We start from the raw sequence: 17,356 nt of genomic DNA, 5'->3' as shown, positions 1-17,356 counted from the left end.
AAATCCGGAAGTCCAAAACTCCAAAACTCCAAAAATCAAAACTCCAAAATTCCGAAGCTCGGAAACCACAAAACTCGGAAACTCCAAAACTCCGAACCTCCAAAACTCCACAACCCCTCAAAACTCAAAACCTCCAAAAATCCAAAACACCAAAACTCCAATGCTTTAAAAATCCAAAACTCCAAAAATCCAAAACTCCAAAAATCGAAAACTTAAAAACTCCAAAAATCGAAAACTTAAAAACTCCAAAACTCCACAAATCCGAAACTCCAAAACTCCAAAACTCCGAAACTCCAAAACTCTGAAACTCCAAAACTCCGAAACTCACAAATTCCGAAACTCCGCAACTCCGAATCTCCAAAACTCCGAAACTCCAAAACTCCGAAACTCCAAAAATCCAGAACTCCACATCCCCGAACCTCCAAAACTGCGAAACTCCAAAAATCCATACCTCCAAAATCCAAAATTCTAAAACTACAAAACTACAAAACTACAAAATTCTGGAACAACACAACCCCGAATCTCCAAAAATCCAAAAATCCGAAACTCCAAAACTCATAAATTCCGAAACTCCAAAACACAAAAATTCCGAAACTCCACAACCCTGAACCTCTAAAACTCCGAAACTCCAAAACTCCAAAACTCCGAAACTCCGAAACTCCAAAACTCCGAAACTCCGGAAATCCGAAACTCCAAAACTCAAAAACTCCGAAACTCCGAAACTCCAATAATCCGCAACTCCGAAAATCCAAAGCGCCAAAAATCCAAAACACAAAAACTCCAATGCTCCAAATATCCAAAACTCCAAAAATCGAAAACTTAAAAACTCCAAAACTCGAAAAATCCGAAGCTCCAAAACATGAAAACTCCGAAACCCCGAATCTCCAAAACTCCAAAAATCCATACCTCCAAAATCCAAAATTCTAAAACTCCAAAACTCCAAAACTACAAAATTCTGGAACAAAACCCCAAATCTCCAAAACTCCAAAAATCCAAAACTCCAAAAGTGCAAAATCCAAAACTCAAAAACTCGGAAACTCCAAAACTCCGAACCTCCAAAATCTCCAAAGCTCCACAACCCCGAATCTCCAAAACTACGAAACTCCAAAAATCCATACCTCCAAAATCCAAAGTTCTAGAACTCCAAAACTACAAAAATACAAAATTCTGGAACAACAAAACCCCGAATCTCCAAAAATCCATACCTCCAAACCTCAAAAATCCAAAACTCCAAAACTCCAAAAGTGCAAAAATCCAGAACTCCGAAACTCAAAAACTCCAAAAAACCAAAACTCCAAAACTCCAAACCTCCAAACTTCGAAAACTCCCAAACCCCGAATCTCCAAAACTCGGAAACTCCAAAACTCCAATAGTGCAAAAATCCAAAACTCCAAAACTCCGAAACTCCGAAAATCCGAAACTCCAAAACTCCAAAACTCCGAAACTCCAAAACTCCGAAACTCGAAAACTCCTAAACTCCGAAACTCTGAAAATTCAAAACTCCAAAAAGTCAAAACTCCGAAACTCCGAAAATCCGAAATTCCGAAACTCCACAACCCCAAATCTCCAAAACTCCACAAATCCAAAACTAGAAAACTCCAAAACTGCAAAACTGCAAAACTCCAAAACTCCGAACCTCCAAAACTCCAAAAGTTCGAAACTCCGAAACCACAAAAATCTGGAACTCCAAAACTCCAAAGCTCTAGAACTCCAAAACTGCAAAAATCCGAAACTCCAAAATTCCGAAACTCCACAACTCCGAAACTCGGAAACTCTAAAACTCCAAAACTCCAATAATCCGAAACTCCGAAAATCCTAAACTCCAAAAATCCAAAACTCCGAAACTCCAAAACTCCAACACTCCGAAACTCCGAATTTCTGGAACTCCAAAACTCCAAAGCTCTAAAACCCCAAAACTCCAAAAATCCGAAACTCCTTAAATCCAAAACTAGAAAACTCCACAACTGCAAAAAACTGAAAATCCAAAATTCCGAAACTCCACAACCACGAATCTGCAAAACTGCGAAAATCCAAAACTCAGAAACTCCAAAATTCTGAACCCCCAAAACTACAAAACTTGAAACTCCGAAACTCCAAAACTCCGAAACTCCAAAACTCCAAAACTGCAAAATTCTCGCAATCGAAATGCAAAATTCTGGAACAACAAAACCCTGAATCTCCAAAAATCCAAAAATCCGAAACTCCAAAACTCAAATTCCGAAACTCCACAACCCCTAACCTCCAAAACTCCGAAACTCCAAAACTTCGAAATTCCGAAACTCCAAAACTCCAAAACTCCGAAACTGCAAAACTCCAAAACTCCGAAACTCCGAAACTCCGGAACTCCGAAACTCCGAAACTCCGAAACTCCAACAATCAATACCTCCAAAACTCCAAAACTACAGAATTCGGAAACTCCAAAACCCCGAATTTCCAGAACTCCGAAACTGCAATAGTCCGAAACACTAAAACTCCAAAAATCCGAAACTCTGAAAATTCAAAAATCCGAAACTCCAAAAATCCGGAACTCCACAACCCCGATTCTCCATACGGTGCAACTCCCAAACTAAAAAACTCCGAATCTCCAAAACTCCGAAACTCGGAAACTCCAAAACTCCAAAACTACAAAATTCTGGAACTCCAAAATTCTGAATCTCCAAAAATCCATACCTCCAAAACTCCAAAACTCCACAAATCAGAAACTCCAAAACTCCAAAACTCCGAAACTCCAAAACTCCAAAACTCCAAAACTCCGAAACTCCAAAACTGCGAAACTCGAAAACTCCAAAACTCCGAAACTCCGAAAGTCCAAAACTCAAAAACTCCAAAACTCCGAAACTCCAAAACTCCAAAAATCGAAAACTTAAAAACTCCAAAACTCCACAAATCCGAAACTTCAAAACTCCGAAACTCCAAAACTCTAAACCCCAAAACTCCGAAACTCACAAATTCCGAAACTCCGCAACCCCGAATCTCCAAAACTGAAACTCCAGAACTCCGAAACTCAAAAATCCAGAACTCCAAAACTCCAAAGCTCTAAAACTCCAAAAGTCCAATAATCCGAAACTCCGAAAGTCCAAAACTCCAAAAATCCAAAACTCCAAAAATCCAAAACTCGAAAACTCCAAAACTCCGAACCTCCAAAATCTCCAAAGCTCTAAAACTCCAAAACTCCAACACTCCAAAAATCCAAAACTCCAAAATTCCGAAACTCGGAAACTCCAAAACTCGGAAACTCCAAAACTCCGAACCTCCAAAACTCCAAAACTCCACAACCCCTCAAAACTCAAAACCTCCAAAAATCCAAAACACCAAAACTCCAATGCTTTCAAAATCCAAAACTCCAAAAATCCAAAACTCCAAAAATCGAAAACTCCACAAATCCGAAACTCCAAAACTCCGAAACTCCAAAACTCTGAAACTCCAAAACTCCGAAACTCACAAACTCCGAAACTCTGCAACCCCGAATCTCCAAAACTCTGAAACTCCAAAACTCCAAAACTCCGAAACTCCAAAAATCCAGAACTCCAAAACTCCAAAGCTCTAAAACTCCAAATGTCCAATAATCCGAAACTCCGAAAGTCCAAAACTCAAACAATACAAAACTCCAAAAATCCAAAACTTAAAATTCGAAACTCCAAAACTCCAAAATTCCGAAACTCCAAAACTCCGAAACTCCGAAAACCTGCAACTCCAAAACTCCAAAGCTCTAAAACTCCAAAAGTCCAATAATCCGAAACTCCGAAAGTCCAAAACTCCAAAAATCGAAAACTCCAAAAATCGAAAACTCCAAAAATCCAAAACTCCAAAACTCCAAAACTGCAAAAATCCAAAACTCCAAAATTCCGAAACTCGGAAACTCCAAAACTCCGAACCTCCAAAATCTCCAAAGCTCCACAACCCCGAATCTCCAAAACTCCGAAACTCCAAAAATCCATACCTCCAAAATCCAAAATTCTAAAACTCCAAAACTCCAAAAGTACAAAATTTTGGAACAACAAAACCCCAAATCTCCAAAAATCCATACCTCCAAAACTCTAAAAATCCAAAACTCCAAAGCTCTAAAACTCCAAAAGTCCAATAATCCGAAACTCCGAAAGTCCAATACTCCAAAAATCCAAGACTTCAAAAATCCAAAACTCCAAAAATACAAAACTCGAAAACTCCAAAACTACAAAATATTGGAACAACAAAACCGCAAATCTCCAAAAATCCATACCACCAAAACTCCAAAAATACAAAAATCCGAAACTCCAAAACTCCAAAAGTGCAAAAATCCGAAACTCCAAAGCTCTAAAACTCCAAAAGTGAAATAATCCGAAACTCTGAAAGTCCAAAACTCCAAATATCCAAGACTCCAAAAATCCAAAACTCCAAAAATCCAAAACTCCAAAATTCCGAAACTCGGAAACTCCAAAACTCCGAACCTCCAAAACTCCAAAACTCCACAACCCCTCCAAACTCAAAACCTCCAAAAATCCAAAACACCAAAACTCCAATGCTTTAAAAATCCAAAACTCCAAAAATCCAAAACTCTAAAAATCGAAAACTTAAAAACTCCAAAACTCCACAAATCCGAAACTCCAGAACTCCAAAACTCCGAAACTCCAAAACTCTGAAACTCCAAAACTCTGAACCTCCAAAACTACAAAACTTGAAACTCCGAAACTCCAAAGCTCCGAAACTCCAAAACTCCAAAACTGCAAAATTCTGGAACAACAAAACCCTGAATCTCCAAAAATCCAAAAATCCGAAACTCCAAAACTCAAATTCCGAAACTCCACAACCCTGAACCTCAAAAACTCCGAAACTCCAAAACTTCGAAATTCCGAAACTCCAAAACTCCAAAACTCCGAAACTGCAAAACTCCAAAACTCTGAAACTCCGTAACTCCGGAACTCCGAAACTCCGAAACTCCGAAACTCCAAAACTCCGAAACTCCAAGAATCAATACCTCCAAAATTCCAAAACTACAGAATTCGGAAACTCCATAACCCCGAATTTCCAAAACTCCGAAACTGGAATAGTCCGAAACTCTAAAACTCCAAAAATCCGAAACTCTGAAAATTCAAAAATCCGAAACTCCAAAAATTCCGGAACTCCACAACCCCGATTCTCCATACGGCGCAACTCCCAAACTAAAAAACTCCGAAACTCCAAAACTCCGAAACTCGGAAACTCCAAAACTCCAAAACTACAAAATTCTGGAACTCCAAAATTCTGAATCTCCAAAAATCCATACCTCGAAAACTCCAAAACTCCAAAACTCCGGAACTCCAAAACTAAAAAATTCCGAAACTCCACAACCCTGAACCTCCAAAACTCCGAAACTCCAAAACTCCAAAACTCCAAAACTCCGAAACTCCAAAACTGCGAAACTCGAAAACTCGAAAACTCCAAAACTCCGAAACCCCGAAAGTCCAAAAATCAAAAACTCCAAAACTCCGAAACTCCAAAACTCCAATAATCTGCAACTCTGAAAATCCAAAGCTCCAAAAATCCAAAACACAAAAACTCCAATGCTCCAAAAATCCAAAACTCCAAATATCCAAAACTCCAAAAATCGAAAACTTAAAAACTCCAAAAATCGAAAAATCCGAAGCTCCAAAAATTCCGAAACTCGGAAACTCCAAAACTCGGAAACTCCAAAACTCCGAACCTCCAAAATCTCCAAAACTCCACAACCCCGAATCTCCAAAACTCCGAAAACTCCAAAATTCCATACCTCCAAAATCCAAACTTCTAAAAGTCCAAAACTACAAAACTACAAAATTCTGGAACAACAAAACCCCGAATCTCCAAAAATCCATACCTCCCAAACTCCGAAACTCCAAAACTCCAAAAGAGCAAAAATACCAAACTCCAAAACTCAAAAACTCCGAAACTCCAAAAATCCAAAACTCCAAAGCTCCAAAACTCTGAAACTCCAAAACTCCAAAACTCCAAAACTACAAAATTACGAAACTCCAAAACTGCAAAAATCCAAAACTCCAAAATTCCGAAACTCGGAAACTCCAAAACTCCGAAACTCCGAAACTCCGAAAATCCAGAACTCCAAAACTCCAAAGCTCTAAAACTCCAGACGTCCAATAATCCGAAACTCCGAAAGTCCAAAACTCCAAACATCCAAAACTCCAAACATCCAAAACTCCAAAAATCCAAAACTTAAAATTCGAAACTCCAGAACTCCAAAACTCCGAAACTGCAAAACTCCAAAACTCCGAAACTTCAAAATTCCGAAACTCCAACACTCCGAAACTCCGAAAATCCGGAACTCCAAAACTCCAAAACTCCAAAAATCAAAACTCCAAAATTCCGAAACTCGGAAACCACAAAACTCGGAAACTCCAAAACTCCGAACCTCCAAAACTCCACAACCCCTCAAAACTCAAAACCTCCAAAAATCCAAAACACCAAAACTCCAATGCTTTAAAAATCCAAAACTCCAAAAATCCAAAACTCCAAAAATCGAAAACTTAAAAACTCCAAAACTCCACAAATACGAAACTCCAAAACTCCAAAACTCCGAAACTCCAAAACTCTGAAACTCCAAAACTCCGAAACTCACAAATTCCGAAACTCCGCAACTACGAATCTCCAAAACTCTGAAACTCCAAAACTCCGAAACTCCAAAAATCCAGAACTCCACATCCCCGAATCTCCAAAACTGCGAAACTCCAAAAATCCATACCTCCAAAATCCAAAATTCTAAAACTCCAAAACTACAAAACTACAAAATTCTGGAACAACACAACCCCGAATCTCCAAAAATCCAAAAATCCGAAACTCCAAAACTCATAAATTCCGAAACTCCAAAACACAAAAATTCCGAAACTCCACAACCCCCCAAGCAGCACACCAACAATGGACCGACGCTGGCATAATGCTGGTCAAAACCGGCTCGAAAGTCGTACCGACGTCGGCATTGGGGCAAAAAGTTACTTTTTCCAACCTTGGCCTGATGTTCGGACCAACACTGAACCGACATTCATGCCACTATCAGACCACTGTTCAGCCGCTCTACCAACACTGAACCGACATTCATGCCACTCTCAGACCACTGTTCAGCCGCTCTACCAACACTGAACCGACATTCACGCCGCTATTGTACCCACTTTCAGCCACTCTACCAACACTGAGCCGACATTCATGCCACTATCAGACCACTGTTCAGCCGCTCTACCAACACTGAACCGACATTCATGCCGCTATTGTACCCACTTTCAGCCGCTCTACCAACACCGGCTTGACATACCACAATTAGGCCACTGTTCAGCCTTTCTGCTAACGCTTGCCCGAAGTTTATGCCATTGCATTTCCAGTTCAGCGAATATTCACATTCCAGTTAATGTTCGCATTGGGAAAGCCATGGGTTTTGGCATTGCAAAGCTGCAATCATCTCTTCTATACACATGCACAACAAAATGAGGCAACGAAAGAATCCAACTGAGAAACAATTTATTAAATAATTAGGCACCGTGGCTGGGGGCGCGCGATTGCGCGAGTCCTGCGAGGCAGCGAGGGCCGCGCAGGAGGCGGGACCTTGGGAAGGAGCCAGGGCCGCGCGGGAGGAGGATTTCTGGGAGGTGGGGGCCGCTTGGGGAAGGGAGGGCACTGTGCTGGGGGCTGAAGCACAGGGGCTCGCAGTGGTTGCCAGGCCGACAGCGGTACTTGGCAGAAACGCTTCGGCAAAACGCCTTTTGCGTCCGCCGCCACGGTCCACCGAACCTGGCAACCACTTCCTAATAAACCCCTGCGCTTCCACCACATCCGCCCCCGTCTTCTCACAGATGGCATCTGCATAAGATAAGCGTTCATTTTAGGCCAGCAGAAAAACTTTGCTCGTTAACAGAAATCAAGATTATTTCAGCAACAGAGAAAACAGAAAAGGCCACAAGTACATGTTAACTCAAAGTGCATGCCAAAATGAAAGGCCTACAGTATCCAAATACAACTTGAGGAGAAAATCCACCTGAAAGCTCTTCTAACCAACTGTATAAAGCTGCTGCGACATCACGGACGACCACTTTGCACTACTAACATATGGGAGCACAAATGGCTGGCAGATACAAGGCACGACTACGATCCATGACAAGAGATGGATGTGACAGGTGGGAGGGCTTTCTTTGAAAGGCATCTGCTGACTCATATATCTTCAGATGCACATGGAAGAAAACTGCAGATGACTACCCCCATAAAAACAGTAACAAAATATTCACCTGTAATGAAAAAGAAAACTGGTAAAGTATCAACTGAAAAGAAGAAAAGAAAACAAAGCGCAGCAGAACCTGGTGCATGTTCTTCCACTCATCTTTTAAAATTCAGTTAAAAGCTACTGCAACAACATACCTGTTGCCACCTTGCATAACTTCAGGGCAATAAATGACCACTTGCCCTTGCGGCCATGGAGGCTGTACATCCTCTGTACAGCCACCCCCATGATGGCGGTCATTATGTTGGAGCCCACCTCCCTCCGGCCCTTGCCCCCCAGGCGGACCAGCTGCTTTCGCTGAAAAGAAACACCACAGGTGCACAAGCTATTAGGCACAAACATCAATTATAATTTCATTTAGTTTAGCAGAATCGAATAGCTAAGACAATTGTGTGACTACCTGTCAACAGCCCATGCGAGTACCTACAATCATAATGCATAATTTCTGTATGATACAATAGCTTGACTAGTTGCTATCAGCAGAAAGCACCACCACCAATATGGACATTCTTTTTTTTCCCAGTTTACTAAGAGCAGGGAAACTTTAGCGATTAAGCAAAGGTGGCCAACTCCTACCCATTATGCTTTGCATCTTGGACATTATTATATTATAACTATAATGCTTTTTGCAGATATCTATGTGCTGGATGTGTTTTCTCTGCACAGCCGTTACGCTAAAATTGATTTGGTTTGTAGAACTTAAAGTTCCAAAGTGACTCAGGCTGTGATGAGGGACACCATAGTGGAGGGCTCCGGAAGTTTCGACCACGTGGGGTCTTTAACATGCGCCACTGACATCACACTGCACACGGGCGCCTTGCTTTTCGCCTCCGTGGAAAACTGGCCATCACGGCTGGGTTTGAACCTGAGTCTTTGGGTTCAGCAGTCGAGTGCCCTAACCACTGAGCCACCATGGCGGGGCTCACTACCCTGAAATTGAGCAGTCTAATTAATGCTATACAAAGGGCGCTTATTTAAATCCCCAAGCACCTGAGTAAAGCTGCGTGCTTAGCAACCACATTTAATTAAACGATGTTGCTTGTTTTTGGCAGCAGATTAAGTAATGAAATGTGCATAATGTGAGCAAAAGACAGGGAAGAGGTGGGTTAAAGCTGCCCCATTATTTGGGAAACCTAGCCGAAATTAAAGACGCGCTGAGAGAGGACCAACTTCCAGCTGTGTTCACAGCAGTTCATGCAACAGTATATTAACCGAAAGCTCAGCTTCCTGTAAAACAGACCTTACAACATCCTTAATGTTAGCTACAAAGTCCACTGCTGAACTAAATTAAAACAGCACAACAATAAATGACAAATGTAAGGAAAATGAGGGGCTCGTTATGAGACACCTACGAAGAAAGGCAGCCACAGGCAACAAAAGCATAGGGGATTTTTTTTTGCTGTTGATCGATGTAAAACAATAATGTAATCACAGAAATATTTGACTGAGAAAAAAAGTTTGTTGGAACCAAGTCTGTTATGCAACGACCGGCCACCGGCAGAGCTCTGGAAAACTATATCGAATGACATTGAGTGACACCATCTGAGAGCAACTGCCACAAAAAAGCCTGTGACTGCACCGCCAAATACCAAGCTACTACAAGATGTGACAGGTGCAATGCTTCGCACAGAACCAGCATCAGTAGCTTGGTTTGCTGTTTAGCGCTCCTTCTCGCCTAAACGCTCTGATGCGACAGCAGTCTCGCAGGTGGCATTTTCTTTGCATTGCGTGGCTGAAACATGATGTGACAACTGGCACTTGCCGTAAGCAATATTGCGAGCGCCACATGTTCAGCACTGCTACTGAGCCCAACAAATTGATAGGAGCCAAAGAGCAGATAAAGAGAGTCCCCTAACAGCTGTCCCGACACGTGATGCAGTTTTTGCAAGCTCTGCTACCGGCTGGGCATTGCGTACCACTTTTGCTTCCAACAGTAAATCTCACCACACAAGGAATCGACAGGGCGTTCCAGTGAACACTCAAAAATTCCTAAAGAAGCGCAAGTTCGATATGGGAAAACAATTTTTTTTTTTGGAGGAACGATCTCTCAGCAGTGGTGGACATAATTTACTGCATAACTGTGCGTGTGTACCTGCAAATATTTCTTCTATTTTGAACTCCCTATTCTTAGGAATTCCTGAAAATGTTCACTGAAACAGCCAGTGTGTATATCAGCAAGCAACTTTCATGAACAAGACATTTACATTAACAAAACACACTGTGACAGCACACTCCAGCACAACAGTAGGAATTATATCTATGAAGAGCATGTTATTCACAGAGCACGGCATGCGAATACTCTTGGAGCTCAAGATTTCTTCACAAACCTCGGAATTACATTATGCATGCAAATCGTTAGTAGGCATTCATTTTTTCCAGACACGAATTATCAGAAACATTAAATCACCAGTCCAGCAGCCACGCTGTCGTCCTGGACGGCAGCTTCCACAGTGTCCAACTCCTCGGGGGAGAATGCGGGCAGTGCAAGGGTGGGAGGCGGTGGCGAGGGGGACACTGGCCGAGTCCTCTGCTCCAGCTGCCGGTCCGACCGCAGCAACACATGATCCTCCAGCCTTTGTAACCGCTGCATTAAGTCGCGCTGCTGCTGTCGGATCTCCAGCACCAGGCACATCAGCTTCAGCAGGGTAGCTGAAACTGAAGCAATCAACAATTTCAGTGAGAGCAGGGTTAACCTGGGCGCAATAATATCATTTGCGCACTGAGGTACAATAAAGAACAGTATGAGGCTAACAGTAGGCAGCAACACACTCTGTACTATGCTCCTAAACTTCCACCAGTTTTTATCCTCCAGGACACTTCTAATTCATGTTATATTCCTTGCTAGCCTAATTTAAATGCCATAAATGTCACCATGCACTGACAAACCCCTAGGTGAAATGGAGCTGCTCTATGTGTGATAGCTAGCACAGAACCTGCAGCCTTGTTGTGTAAAGGACTTCTCAGTCTATGAGCTTCGCCAATTTTTACATTGCTTCATGGGCATTTCCACTGCTATTGCACCATGGCAGAGATGGCAGCAGTTAGTCGCAAATGGATTCTTCCAGTGTCATGAGAAGCATGTGCTAATAGAAGCGAGAAAGCAGAGCAGGCCTGTGCCCTTAATATAGCATTGCACCATTTGAAAGTATTGCTCACGGCAAAACCCACATTGGCCAAAATGCTGGAGGTAGACATCTGTTCTAACTGCAAGTGCTGGCAGGGATCAATGCATTAAAACTGCAACAAAGATAGCCCTTATGGAATTATAGCCCTTAGCTGACAGGCGAAATGCAACAAAGAGATGGACCAAATGTTTCTTGCTAGGCACAGGAGGTGCCAAACCGTTGAGACATAAAACAAGGTCACATTTATCTCTTACCACGCATCCATTTTGCTGCAGGCAAGACAAGACTAGGAGCCAGCTGATGTGCTCCACAAGGCAGTTAGGCTGTTCAGTTCTTTCCTAAGCAAGAGGTCCTCCTTCAGAGCATGCCACTATTATTGGCTGCTTATCTCCTTCAGCACCCTTTATGGGAGCTTTGTGATAGCGCAATTAATTTTTTTTCAGCACATTTCGCTGCATCCAAGGCACTGCATTGACTTCCAACCAGTAAACTTTTAAAATACTTTGAAAGACATTGAAAAATTACAATATGGGCCTTGCTGACCAACCGCGACCAAGCGACCAAATTATGCTGGTAAGGAAACAAATGCACAGAACATGGGACTACTGTGTAGAGTGCAATTCGTAGGAGTGGCTTCCTGGTGGTGATGTAGGCCGAGAGAGGCAACAGAAATGCCAGGATCCAAAAGAACCCAACAAAAGCACAACATACAGCTCTTGGGAAGGGCACTCAACAACCACTCCACTATGAATCACAAGAGAAGAAAGCAATGGAAGTACTAGGTTGTAAATTCCAGTACCACTTCAGTTCAATACAATCGTTTTTGAGAAATACATGTGATGATTTTCAGAGTGACTCCTTTCAAAGCACATAGTTTGAAACTAGAAATGTGCTCCTAGCACCGTTTCAAGAGCCACTGAGGAGAACTCCGTGCAAATATCTTCCTGAATAAGTATATTCTCTAGGTCTTTCTGGGCCCGTTGACTGCTGCTCGGCAGCAGCAGGTACAATGAGAAATTTAAAATTTGCTGTTTTTCTTTAAGGCAAAGCAGATCTAGCTTCTATATTTTGTTGTGTCACTTGATACTAGACAAAATAGGAGTGTAATTAAAAGAAAGGAACACAGTGAAAAGACGGGACAAGCAGCATTTGTTCTGTCCTCTCACTGTGTCCCCATGTTTGGCTTGCATTTCTCTTTTTGCACAAAAGTAAACAAAGTGAAAATCTCACCATCAACAGTCCCAGCTGTCGACTCCTCCAGCTTGCTGGGTGGCGCACTGTTTTCGTTCACGCTCTCCCCAGCGTGATTCAGTGGGGCTGGAGATGAACATGCGTCATTGATGGCAATCCAGGAAGTACAGAACACACTACTGTGTACAACCACAATGTCACATTTCTATCCTAATTGAATGCAGAAATGCTACTTCAGGATATTTTTGGAGAAGGGACAGAACAGTTGCATGGCCAGGCTGTTTTGCATACAGGTGATCTTTTTAAAACACAATAGACACAAAATTACGAAGTTCAGAAACAAATTCCTGGTTATATAGAGATGCCCCCCAGGCAATAGTAACACTTCCTTTTGCCGAAAAGATATTTTAATTTGGTTTCAATCACAGGCTGTACAAAGACTTCATAATTCAAAACCCATCAAAACCGACACCTCCATGACAAGTAGTTGACGTGACAAACAATGTCACATCATGCAGATACCTATGACACATAAAAGAACGTTGTGATCCGACTGCGGCGGCGCGTTTCGATGGAGGAGAAACGCAAGAGGTGCCCGTGTGCTGTGCGATGTCAGTGCACGTTAAAGATCCCCAGTCGGCTGAAATTATCCCAGGGCGCTACGGCACCTCTTTCTTCCTTTCTTCTCACACTCCCTCCTTTATCCCTTCTCTTATGAATGTCCACCGAAATGCGAGAGAATTACTGCACCACTTTCTTTCCTGAAAAATAAGTTTTCAATTTTTTAAATATGTGTCTATAGTACTTCAATAATTACATTTCTCATGCACCAGCATGGTGCATTGGTACCGTATTTTCCGGTGTATAAGACGCGGCTTTTTTCAAAAATCTTGCTGGTGCGTCCTATACAAGGGTGCGTCTTATATGCGAATTTTTCGTTTTTTTTTAGAGAGTTCAGAAATTACTCAGGTTCATGTTCAAGCCTTTTTTACCGAAAAAATATCACTAGCAATGAAGCGGTTGTAACACGGTTAATACTTCAATACGGGGACCACCGTGCGCAACTTTTTTTAGGTGAACTTTATCATGAAACGACGGGGATGACGACTTCCAGGATCACAAACACACCACCGTTTCGGAGGCCCCAAGCAAAAGTAATGTGAAATGCCAAAAGATGACGACAATCACGCTTCTCGCCATTGTCAAGACAAGCCAGGACAAGCCGGCGTTCTTTTTTCAGCCACCCTTTGCCACTTTGTTTGCTCCATGTACGTAGTGCGAAGAGAATATTTCAGTCGCGTTGCCACCAGAAATGGGCGAACTTTTTGATAGCGCATCCGAAGGTGAAGACTTCGAAGGTTTTAAGTAGAAATAAAATGTTCTTATGGACATGTGGGAGAGTTTTTTCGTTTTTCTTTCTTTTTTTCCAAAACGTGGGCAGGAATGGCGTGAGTGTTGCCTTTTTCGACCACTTAGCGTTGCTTAAGAATTTCTCACAAGTACGGTGAATTTCGTGATGGTCGCGCAAGCGTGTTTAATTGATCCTCACTAGCCCAACTGGGAAAACTGGGGTGCGTCTTATATAAGGGTGCGTCTTATATAGCAACTTTTTCAATTACAGCCTGCATATATGGCGGGTGCGTCTTATACACTGGAAAATGCGGTACATTTAAGGACACAAAAGAAACTGTCATGGCGAAACCAAAAACAGAGAGCGGAATATATGTCATGTGAATAGAAACCTGTTCGCAGTACTGTTAACGTGGGTAAGAAAGTTTGCCACGAAATGGTTACTGGCAGATTCACTGCTGATCTGAGAGCATGGCAAATGTAAAAAGCTGATGCCAAGTCTGAGCACGTTCCATTTCTCTGCAAGTGCAATTAGCTACGGTGGAGTTTTTTTCCCAGATTTTGCAAGCACACTACCATAAATCCCCAATCAAAACTAACACAATGTCGACCTTACATTAAATAGAAATGAGAAATGGTGTTTTAGTTTTAAGGCGGTTAACATCCAAAGGCGACTCAGGCTATGAGGGACGCCGTAGTGAAGGGCTCCGGAAATTTCGACCACCTGGGGTTCTTCAACGTGCACTGACATCGCACAGCACACGGGCCTCTAGAATTTCGCCTCCATCAAAATTCGACCGCCTTGGCCGGGATCGAACCCGCGTCTTTCGGGTAAGCAGCCGAGCGCCGTAACCACTGAGCCACCGCGGCGGCTTAACAAATGAGAATTCATGTCTTACGTGGTGACGGCAGCTGTACAACATCGTTGTGGCCCTCATTTCCTAAAAAAGAATTGCACATGAACGTCTTGTTGAGTATGCAAAATAATTTCTCATCAATAAAGAAATATGAGAATTTCAATTACCAGAAACTGCCGAGCTTTCTAGGGCTGAAGTGAACTCGTAGCGCCGCACCTTTTTTTCGGCGCTCTTGTAGGATCCTGCAAACATTCTCAATATCTCGACAAAAACCATGTCATCTCCAAGCAACAGTACGGATTTAAAAAAAAAACAAAACAACTGAGGCCGCCTTACTGGAAATCAAAGAAAAGCTAATTGAAAACATAGAAAATAAACTGCTAACAGTTGGCATATTCCTTGATATGAGGAAAGCGTTTGACTCGGTTAACCATAAGATATTGCTTGAAAAAATGCAGTGTTATGGAATACGCGGCGTTCCTTTAACCTTATTTGCTAGCTACCTTGACAACCGATCTCAAACAACTATCATTAACGGTATTTCATCTGGGATCGGTCAGATTGTGTCTGGTGTGCCACAGGGCTCCGTTCTAGGACCAACGTTGTTCTTATTATATATTAATGATATCGTCAACCTTCATCCAGCAGACAACATTATAATCTATACAGACGATACTAACGTATTTTTTTCAGGGCAAGATAGTAATATTTTGCAAGCAGCCTCCAATAGTTGGTTATCCCAATTGTCTGTTTGGTTAAAATCAAATAGGTTAGAACTTAATGTCAGGAAAACAAAGTACATACTGTTTAGAGCCAAAAATAAGGAAGTTCTGAACAACTTCCAAATTCACTTCGAGCAAGCTCCTATAACTCGTGTCAGCTCTACAATGTTCCTTGGAGTCATTTTTGAAGAACATTTACTCTGGACAGATCGTGTAAACTACATTTGCACTAAAATGGCTCGCTCTGTTGGTATCCTAAATAAATTTCGCACAATACTGCCTCGAAAATTCAAACTACAAATTTATTTCTCTCTAGTCTTTTCGCATGTACAATATTGTTTGTTGATCTGGGGAACGACTACCTCAACCAATTTTGTGAAAGTACTTACTTTACAAAAAAGAGCTGTACGAGCGATTGATAACTTACATTACAGTGAGAGCACTGGTCCTTCCTTCCTCAACCATAGACTGCTAACCATCACGGCCGCTTACCACAAGAAGCTTGCTGTTTATATCAGAAACCTTATGAAAGGAAACTGGCAGACTTTCGAGAGCACATATTTAATTGCCCAAACAGCATACAGTCTTAGGCACCCTCAATACCATGCACCAAAATCTCGTACAAACTATGGGTTTCAAAAACTAACTCACATAATTCCTCATAATTAAACACGTATCCATACTTAACAGAATTGTCACTACAAAATATGTCCGAGGGCTGCTTTGCTGACTTGATGCCCGTTCAGCTGCCTGTATAGCAACACTCAGGCCAACAGACTATCAGTTTGAAAGCCTGTGAAACACTCATGTGGCAGAGGCATTGTTTTATTTACAATTAAAAGTGTGATTCTGGTTTCTAGGATTTAACAGCTTTAAGCTATGAAGAATGACGTAGCGGAAGACTCCAGATTAATTTAGACCACATGGGGTTGTTTAACATGCACTGATATTACACAGCACAAGCGCATTCTGCACTGCTCCATTTCACCACAGACAGGATGTAACCTGGGCCCTCGGCTCAGCAGCATGGACCACTCAGCCACTGCGACAGGCTAACAATTCAAACTGAACTAAATGTAAACAGCTGGATGAGTTGGTTCTGAATTTGCATTATGAAACACTGTCTCAGTGCACAACAAACATGGATGAGGAAAGAGCACACAACGCAAAGCATCAATTGATGTCTGGCATTTGTATTGTGTGCTCTTTCCTTGTCTGTGCTTTTTGTGTGCCAAAAAATGTTTCATAATGCAAAAAAAAAAAAATTACCATACTAAACCTTTCTGTACTAAAGATTATTAAGCATACTGAGTGCAGCACTAATTCTGGGAACTACAGGTCTTCAAAAACAAGGCACTAATGAGTTTCAGAAGTAGTTCATCAGCTTACAAGTGCAATAGCTAACAGTTCATTCTGCTCCTCTTTTTGACAGCTGGCTAAGCGGTGGCTATCAACATGACTTCTTAGTCGTAATTTAGCCATGCAGAGGTGCAGACTCACAGAATCTAGCAAAGAGGCCTTTACAATCGCTGATGAAGCTACCATCAATATGTCTGCAATAAGACTACTTATGGCAAGTGGTAACGACGACCACTGGGCAACGCATCCACTCCCCTCCGAGAGCTGGCTCGGCCTCAGCTTTTGCGAGCCGCGTCACCTCCGAGCTCCTGGCCACAGGCCAGTAGCACTCTTCTTTTGTCTCTGTGAGCCATCCGACAGGAATGACTGCAAGGCAGTCGTCCTCAAGAGGAAACTTCACCACAGCGAATGGTTTTGACATGCTGCACAGAGGAAACACGACAAAAGATTAATGGGGAAACAAAGATTTTTACCAGACACTGTCTGTGCCATACTCTACTGGCACTCGCCTGTTTGGGTGCCGAAAACTTCACACTACCA

General features: G+C 42.2%; 1 protein-coding gene across 1 annotated transcript in view; it reads right to left on the bottom strand.

Moving 5' to 3' along the window:
* LOC149325587 (uncharacterized) overlaps positions 1 to 17,356 on the bottom strand; it is a 41,580-nt gene that overhangs the window by 22,834 nt on the left and 1,390 nt on the right. The window contains exons 2-7 of the mRNA XM_089564343.1: positions 14,903 to 17,238; positions 14,778 to 14,819; positions 12,568 to 12,654; positions 10,620 to 10,867; positions 8,350 to 8,509; positions 7,478 to 7,797 (exon numbers count right to left, since the gene is read on the bottom strand). Of these exons, the coding sequence (XP_089420469.1) occupies positions 7,478 to 7,797; positions 8,350 to 8,509; positions 10,620 to 10,867; positions 12,568 to 12,654; positions 14,778 to 14,819; positions 14,903 to 15,011 (966 nt within the window). The 5' untranslated portion in view covers positions 15,012 to 17,238. The remainder of the gene's footprint in view (positions 1 to 7,477; positions 7,798 to 8,349; positions 8,510 to 10,619; positions 10,868 to 12,567; positions 12,655 to 14,777; positions 14,820 to 14,902; positions 17,239 to 17,356) is intronic.

Source organism: Amblyomma mixtum, chromosome 10, assembly GCF_055824585.1.
Source record: "Amblyomma mixtum isolate Tamu chromosome 10, ASM5582458v1, whole genome shotgun sequence".
NCBI lineage: Eukaryota > Metazoa > Arthropoda > Arachnida > Ixodida > Ixodidae > Amblyomma > Amblyomma mixtum.
The sequence above is the reverse complement of the archived record's forward strand: the minus strand, read 5'-3'. Positions and strand labels throughout refer to the sequence as shown.